Raw genomic sequence first — 9067 nt, forward strand, 5'->3', positions numbered from 1 at the left:
TTCCCGCCCTGTCCTCCCCCTCACCCCACTTTCCCCTCTGCCATCCTTTCTTGCACCACCCATCTCACTTTCCCCTCCCCATGCTTTCCTCCCCACCCTCTCATTCCCCTCCCACACACAACCTTCCCCTCCCCCACCCTCTCCTCCACCCCCGCACCACACTTTCCCCTCCCCCACACCACTTTGCCCTCCCCCATCCTCTCCTTCCCCATCTCACTTTCCCTCCCCACCCTCTCCTCCCAATCCCATTCCACTTTTCCCTTCCATACCCTCACTTTCCCCTCCCCCACCACCCCGCTCACCACAGCTTCCCCTCCTCCACACTCTCTTCCACCATCCCATCTCACTTTCCCCTCCCCACTCCACCTTCCCCTCCCTCACTCTCCCCTCCCCATCCCATCCCACTTCCCCCTCCCCCACCCTCCTTTCCCATTCCCCACCCTTTCCTTTTCCTCCCCACCTGTCCTCCCCCTCACTCACTTTCCCCTCCCCACCCTCCCCTGCACCACCCAATCTCACTTTTCCCTCCCCCATCCCATCTCACACTCCCCTCTCCCACCCTCTCCTCCACCACCCCACCTCACTTTCCCCTCCCCCACACCACTTTCTCCTTCTCCACCCTCTCCTTCCCCTCCCCCACCCCACTTTCCCCTCCCCCGCCCCATCCCACTGTATCCTTCTATACCCCTATTCCCTTCCACACTTTCTGTCTTCCTCTCACTTGTCCTCACCCAGAGCTTTGTGTCTTCCATCCTGTGCCACCCCTTCCTCTCTTGCCATGTCTCTCTAGGAGGGGCATCAAACGGGTTCGAATGCTGCAAAGGCAATGGGTGTATTGGAGTTTGTTCCTGTTAAAGTTTTCAGGCTGCCAGTGGCCACTGGATTAACTTTCCTTTGACTTGGCGCTAGCTACCACAGATCGAGTTACGGCAATAATAGCTGGGAGATGGGTGAGCACAGACACATGCAGGGCGTTCCTAGAAGACATTCCCTATATGGAGAGGTATTCCTTCTTCATGGTTCCTTCTGATTGGTCACCTCTTTTCCTAACATGGCTGTGTCTATCTCTCAGATTGAGAGCTTCCTTTCATTGGGATTGAATTGCTGTTATTTCACCTTGAATGGGCCTGGTAAAAGGAGCCGCAGCCCCTTCTCCAAATAAGGAGTGTGAGACTGACAATTCCTTCTGGGGATCTGAGTGTGCAGTCAGCCTGGGATCTACTGGGGTCTATAAAAGTCAGTGAGCCACCAAGCTGCTCCATCCTACCTCCATCCTCACCTAGACCTCTCTCGCTCTCTCTCCTAGGAGCCGGTAAGACCCTAATTCTTGCTCTTTCTTACACAACAGGCAAGTTGAGTGGGGGGAGGGGAGATTGTTGGATTGGAAAGGCGGGTGGGTTTTCAACCGTGAGAGAACTGAGCAAGCAGAAATGAACAGTAACAATGGTAGCACATTCACTGAAGGTGAAATAAGGGAGAAGAAGTACATTCTAAGCAAATTGGAAACAGAAAAAGAGAAGAAATCATTGAAAAAGATTTTTAAAAAACCAAGAAGGAGATTAATCAGAAAAGGGACATGGAGTTAGGAACTTGGTGAATTATTTGTGTGAGGTGTTTGGGTGAATAAATTATTTGCATTTCTGGGTAAAAATAGTGATTGTTAAAATCCGAAAAGGTGGTTGCTTCTTCCATTGTCACCGTGTTTTTTTATATGTACGAAAGAATAGCTTGCCCCAAGTGCAGAATGAATAATTCAGGGGCCCTGTGGAAGTAGCCCGTGAGTCAGGAAGTCACCTGCACTAGAGATGTGTCTCAACAACTTGATTATAAATATCCAGAGCAGCTGTCTCTGATCACCGAGTGTTGTCAGTGGGGTGCAGAGTCTCTGTGTGTCTGGAAGAATGGCTGTCAGTGGCCATCCAATGGGAATGGGAATTCTTCGGGATTGCACACTGTCCAGTTGCTTGAAAATCAGCTTCTACAGTTCCCTCAGCAACTTGGTTCCCTCCCTCCTAAGGAGGGGTTGGGTTCAGATCCCGAGAACAGAGTAATGGCAATTGATGATTTTGCCTGTCTCTTTCCCTAATATGTCCCTGGGTCAGTCAGGCTTTATACTCTCCACTACATTCCTCATTTGCCATTCCCCTGCGCATGTTCTCCTTCTCTCACTTCATTCAATTCCTTTCCTCTGCTTTCCACATCTCCTCCTTCCCCTCTTTTTCTACCTCCCTCCTCATTCTCCCCTCCATCACCCTTCTACCCCTTCTTGCTTCACTCCAAACTTTTCCATCAAAACTCAACATAAGTCCCCTCCCCCAGGAGAGACCATCTATGAACCACACTGTGAACAGGCAGATGGGGCCAATGGGAAAGGAATCTTCTGGGAAACTGTTCCCAAAAATAAATGAATGAACGTTTGAGCGTGAAAGAGGGTAAGCCTTGACTCTTGGTAATGGCCTGGAAACTTGATTCAGGTATACTATCCCTGATGACAGATTCTGACTGGGACACTTTCAGAAACTGCTGCCCTTGTCTGACCCAAGTCAAGTGTGAAGATCATACAGGACAGACTGGACTCACCAGCTCTACCATCACTGCCCTATCTTCACAATCTGCAGAATTATTTCTCCCTCTTCTTTGATATCTGAATTTCACCATTCCTCTTTCTCCTGAACTTACACTGTGGAGCAAAGTTGCTCAGTCTTTAGGAATGCTGTGGGAAATTTGGGAAGGGAAGCTTGAAGAAGGGGGTTAGCAGTGAGGAAGAAACGGGGAGGTAGGGGAACCTGAAGAATATTTGGTTCAGTTCTAAGCCCAAGGTGCCAGGGCAACTAACCAAATTCATGGGCTGGAGGGATTGTTCCATATAGAAAAGTTAAATGGACTGATTCTGTATTATCTGGAGTTTAGAAGAATGAATGGTGATCTCAGGATGATAATAAGTGGAAATTAGAAGGATGTTTCCCTTTGCTGTAAAGTCCTGAACCAGAAGACAAAGTTTGAGAATATAGAACAGACAATTTAGGACTGAGATGAGGAGGTATGTCTTCTTTTAGACAATGGGTGAATTTTTGGAATTCTCTAGCCCAAAGGCTGTGGATACTCAGTCACTGAACATGTTCAAGACAGAGATCAATGCATTTATAGATGTTAAAGACACTGAGGCACATGGGGATAGTGGAGAAAAATGGTGCAAGACCAACCATGATCTCATTGAGTAGCAGATTAGGTTTGAAGGGCTGGATGACCTCCTCCTGTTGTAATTTCTTTATGTTCTGGAATATGCTGAGTAGTGTCTCTTGTGAGGGTAGCAGGGAGGTGAATTGCTTGTTGCGGAATAGGGGCTGAGCTGCTGTGTCTTTTTGTGAGATCTCAGTGTGAGCTTCAATGTTGCTAACTGCCTTTTCCTCCCATGGCAGAAATCCCTCACCATGTGCGACGACGAGGAAACCACCGCGCTGGTCTGTGACAACGGTTCTGGCCTGGTAAAGGCCGGCTTTGCCGGTGATGACGCTCCCAGGGCTGTCTTTCCTTCCATCGTGGGCCGACCCAGACACCAGGTACCCTTTCCCCTCCCCCCTTCTCCCCCGTACCCCCTGACATTCTCAGCTTTTGCGTGACACACTCCACTCTCGCCACTCTCGGTTAGATGTGTAACCGTTCTAACCACAACCCCTGCATTCCCAAAGAGTTTGATGGATAGTTCATTTAAGCAACATATTTATACACAATGGAAATGGCAGAACTCTACATCTTCCTACATCCTGCAATGATTAGAGTTAGGGCTCAATAAAACCCCACACCAACTAAAAGGGTCCAAAGGCATTAACAATCCTCAAAGAGGTTAACTTTGGTCCAGTGACATTGTGATTCTTTACTTAATTATACAGAATGGCATCATGCCCTTGTTCTTTCCCTGAAGCCTTGCAATTATCAAAACTAAATTCTGTGTGTCACTGGTTGGACCAATATTTGTTGCCATCCTAACTGCCCCTTGAACTGATTGGCAATTTCAGAGGGGAGTTAAGAGTCAACTATATTGCTGTGGTTCTGGAGTTACATGTAAGCCAGATTTTATTCACTTGTGGGATGTGGGTATCACTGACTGGGTCAGTTTTATTGCCCGTCCCTGGATGCCCCTTGAGAAGTGGTGGTCAGCTGCCTTCTTGAATGGCTGCAGTCCACACAGTCGTAAACCAGATGGGGTGTATGAGAATTGCTGATAGTCTCATGTTCACTGTCACTGAAACAAACCCTCAATTCCAAGTTCATTAACATTATTGAAATTCTGCTTGCTGCTGTGGTACGATTTGAACCTGTATCCCCCGACCATTAGCCTGGCTCTCTGGATTATTGATTCAGTAAATTTCCCAGTCCACTACTGTACCCTCTGTTTATTCTCTTCCAGTATTTTATCCAATTCCATTTTTAAAATTCCAATTGAATGTTACCTTTCAAGCAGTGCATTCCAGCTGCCAACACTCTGTAAATATAACTTCTCCTCATCTCCCTCTGTCTGACTCTATGCCAAAGTTGATGAATCATTTGACTCATTTAGCATGATGAGTTTCTGAATTCCTGCCCGGTAATGGAGGTGACTAAATATAGAGAGGGTGACTGTGAAGAAGACCATGTGTCACAGTGAGAGTGCTGGGGCTGCAGTGTTCCACTCACTTTCACATTTCCCAAATTCTCAAGCTCTCAGAGCAAGCCAATCCCAGCTTTTAGTTTTACGTTTCTCTTTTAATGTTTTAGCATGTTAAATAATGTTTTTTTGGTACACTGACTCAGTTATATATTTCTCACCATGTTGAAGTATTAAGGAACTTTTACTGAGATATTTGAAAATAATGAAGTTTTAAATCAGCTTCAGTAAGAAAGATTGTGGTGCTTCTGCAGAGAGATCCCTCAGTATGGAACAGCCCCTCCTCAGACAAACCCTCTTCTCAGGGATGAAAATGTGTTGCTGGTTAAAGCACAGCAGGTCAGGCAGCATCCAAGGAACAGGAAATTCGACTTTTCGGGCCAGAGCCCTTCAACAGAGCTCTTCTCAGGGAACACTGCCTCCCCCGAGTGGATCATTTGAGTATTGCACTGCACCCCAACAACTCACACTGACTCACTCACTCACTCATAGTCACTCATGCAGTCACTCTTTCTCTCACATACATACACACAGTCAGAGCTATACTCACCCACACACTCACACATAAAAACCCATACACATATTCACTCTGACAGTCACTCAATCACTCATACTCACCCACAAACTCACACACAGAAACATGGACACACACACACACACGCTCACTCTCACAGTCACTCACACAGACGCTGACTTTTCCCGTTTGGGAGATGACTGTCTAAATGGTCAGAACTCATTCTAACCTACCTCTTGTCCTGTTTCAGGGAGTAATGGTTGGTATGGGTCAGAAAGACGCCTATGTAGGAGATGAGGCCCAAAGCAAGAGAGGTATCCTGACTCTAAAATACCCAATTGAACATGGCATCATCACAAACTGGGATGATATGGAGAAGATCTGGCATCATACTTTCTACAATGAGCTGCGTGTGGCCCCTGAGGAACATCCTACACTGCTCACTGAAGCCCCCCTCAACCCCAAGGCTAACCGGGAGAAGATGACCCAAATCATGTTTGAGACCTTCAATGTACCTGCTATGTATGTTGCGATCCAGGCTGTGCTGTCCCTGTACGCCTCCGGCCGCACCACTGGTATGGTCACCTTCCGTTTTTACTAACTGTCATTCAGCTTCACACAATGTTCAATCTTTGACATATTGAGCCATGAGAAACTGACTGATACGTCTGATAGATTCTCCATGGGTTCCAGTGAGATTTACTATCTGATCAGTACTGGAGGCTGCTCCACTGTGGAGACCAGTAAAGCCAAACCTGGTTCTGTTCTCACTGAATCAGTCCAAGAACCCACTTTGCAAGTTAGGACTCCCCTAGGCTTGGGAAGGTTCCTGCAGCTAGCTGGAACAGGTCCAAACTAACCTGGGCTTTGTTCAGGAAGCCAGCTGGCTTAAACCTCAGGATGATTGTGAAGCAATACTCACAGTCACATAATCAATGTCCATCCCATTGACTCCCCAAGACAGGGAAGTGGAGTGAAAATTCTAACCTTTCCCAAATCACAATGATGAGGAAGACATGTCACATTTTCTTTGACCTCCTGCCTGACCTTTTTACCATCTTTGCTTTGTCCTGCAGGTATCGTCCTGGACTCTGGTGATGGTGTAACCCATAACGTGCCTATCTATGAAGGCTATGCCCTCCCTCATGCTATCATGCGTCTGGACTTGGCTGGCCGCGACCTGACAGATTACCTGATGAAGATTCTCACTGAGCGCGGTTACTCCTTTGTCACCACCGGTGAGTGAAATGCTCACACCTTGGGGGGCGACACTTTGTTTTGGGGATGGGATAATCCTTTCAGTTTGTGCTCACCATCTTTGTTTCACTCAATGCAGCTGAACGTGAGATTGTCCGTGACATCAAAGAGAAACTTTGCTACGTGGCTCTGGACTTTGAGAATGAAATGGCAACTGCAGCATCATCCTCTTCCCTGGAGAAAAGCTATGAACTTCCAGATGGCCAGGTCATCACCATTGGCAACGAGCGTTTCCGCTGCCCCGAGACCCTCTTCCAGCCATCCTTCATTGGTAAGGACTCCAGCCTGTGGTTTGGTCTATGGCATCAGCTCAGTCTTACACCGTCCGTGATCCCAAATGACAAAATCCTGCTATTTAGTTCTGGGGCGATCATCTGAAGCTATTCTCAATCTGACCCCTAGAATGGTTGGTGGGACACCCTCAGAGCAGGGACATTGCTTGGATCATTTTGTTTCCTTCCCTTCTCTGTAATTGAGGACACAGAGGCCAGTTGCAATGCCTCACATTCAGTGAAATCCCACAGACCACACCATGGTATGTGGAAACGACTGGAGCAGTTTCTGTGGGAAATAATCAAATACAACAATTGCTACTTTGAAGTAGGAATCCTAATTGTCAAATAAAATCAACTGAAAGGCACTAGAGCTCCATTGATAGTTAGACTAGGATTTGATTTGGTCTGTCAGGAATTATTGCTTCAAATAATTGACAGGAAGCTTTCCCATCTCTTTGAACACAAGCAGCATTGCAAGTAGGGAGAAGAGGTAAAAGGGATTTCCTCACTCCCAACCTGAGCCCCGCACTCTATTCACTGTGTCCTGAGAACAATGGGACATGGACAGCAAGTCATAGCTAATGTACATCACCATGGTCATTTCTTCTCTCTTTCATTATACTAGGTATGGAATCTGCTGGAATCCATGAGACTACCTACAACAGCATCATGAAGTGTGACATTGACATTCGTAAGGATCTTTATGCCAACAATGTACTGTCTGGAGGTACCACCATGTACCCTGGTATTGCTGACCGCATGCAGAAGGAAATCACTGCCCTCGCCCCCAGCACCATGAAGATTAAGGTAGGTCTATAGCATTGGGATGTCCATTGGCAATTCATGCTCCAAACAAATATGACTGCACTTTGCAACAGGAAAGGCAGCTTGCTAAGCTGTTACCATTCCTGTGTGGAAGGCTGGAGAATTAATAGCTTCTCTTCCTGGGAATGCACTATCTCTCAACAACAAGGCCTGAGCTGAGAGATGACAACACCTTCTAGCCTTGTCTAAATTAGATAGTGTCTCAAAAGACTTCTTTAAAGTTGTAATATTTTAAAGTCAACTATTAACTGCTCACGGGGTGCAGCTAAGCTTGCTACAATTTATTTTTAAATGAGAGTGATCAGTTGAAGCATTTTGTGTGGTTTGATAACACACTGAAGTTGCTTTAAAAACCATGAAGCTGTGTTGTAACTGCCCAATGATCAAAGTTTTAGTCAGCTTGTCTTCTTATGAGCTTTTATATTTGCAGCAAAGTTGGAAGCTGATTTTCTCTTTCTCTGTCTCTCTGCAGATCATTGCCCCCCCAGAGCGTAAATACTCTGTTTGGATTGGAGGCTCTATCTTAGCTTCTCTGTCCACCTTCCAGCAGATGTGGATCAGCAAACAGGAATATGATGAGGCTGGTCCTTCCATTGTCCACAGGAAATGCTTCTAAAGAATCTCAGTCCCGCCCAGTAATCAAAGGCAGTGAGTTTTTTGGACAAAGGCAATCCATCTCTTGTCCTCTGGAGGTTTTTTTTACTGTGCTTAATGCTCTAACCTACAGTGCACTTGACAGTGTTCCACCTAGACCTGGCTTCCAATCGAGACACTTTGAGAAGAGGGTCAGACTGCTCCTCGTCGAGTCTACCCTGGACTGAGGTGTACCCCAGTCTGTCAGTGTTCATTGTTTACGAATCTTAATCAACAGTCAACAGAACTAAGCACTGCCCTAAACAATATCTTAACACTCCTCTGTAAATGTCTGTCCCTTTAATTGTTTTGTTCAAGTCCCTGTTTTGTTATTTATGAACATTATTTGTGTTCTCGTGAATAAAAAAACAGATGATCCTCTGATTATTGTGTGAGTTTCTTTTATTGCTAACTTGGCTGGGGCTGTTTTCCCTGGAATGTCAGAGGATGAGGGGTCATCTTATAAAGGTTTATAAAATCATGAGGGGCATGGATAGGATAAATAAACAAAGTCTCATCCCTGGGGTGGGGAAATCCAGAACTAGACAGCATAGGTTTAGGGTGAGAGGAGGAAGATATAAAAGAGATCTAAGGAGCAACTTTTTCACACAGAGGGTGGTACGTGTATGGAATGAGCTGCCAGAGGAAATGGTGGAGGCTGGTTTAATTGCAACATTTAAAAGGCACCTGGATGGGTATATGAATAGGAAAGGTTTAGAGGGATATGGGCTGGGTGGTGGTAAGTGGGACTAGATTGGGTTGGGATTCTGGTAGACATGGACAAGTTGGAATGAAGAGTCTGATTCCGTGCTGTACATCTCTCTGTTTCTATGACTCTACTGATTGATGGGCTGACTGGGTGGGTACCTGGGGCAGGTATTGTCCTTTGATCTCTGGTTCCCAAGCTGAGAGGCACCA

The 9067-nt window shown here is 46.3% G+C and overlaps 1 protein-coding gene across 1 annotated transcript; it reads left to right on the forward strand.

Moving 5' to 3' along the window:
• Positions 1 to 1204: 1204 nt before the first annotated feature.
• Positions 1205 to 8533, forward strand: LOC132836344 (actin, alpha cardiac muscle 1-like). Its single transcript, XM_060855799.1, has 7 exons — positions 1205 to 1312; positions 3420 to 3560; positions 5410 to 5734; positions 6236 to 6397; positions 6496 to 6687; positions 7317 to 7498; positions 7989 to 8533. The coding sequence occupies exons 2-7, from the start codon at positions 3432 to 3434 to the stop codon at positions 8130 to 8132; spliced, it is 1134 nt and encodes a 377-aa protein (XP_060711782.1). The 5' UTR covers positions 1205 to 1312; positions 3420 to 3431; the 3' UTR covers positions 8133 to 8533.
• Positions 8534 to 9067: the final 534 nt, after the last annotated feature.

Source organism: Hemiscyllium ocellatum, chromosome 46 (genome assembly GCF_020745735.1).
Source record: "Hemiscyllium ocellatum isolate sHemOce1 chromosome 46, sHemOce1.pat.X.cur, whole genome shotgun sequence".
NCBI classification, from domain to species: Eukaryota; Metazoa; Chordata; class Chondrichthyes; order Orectolobiformes; family Hemiscylliidae; genus Hemiscyllium; species Hemiscyllium ocellatum.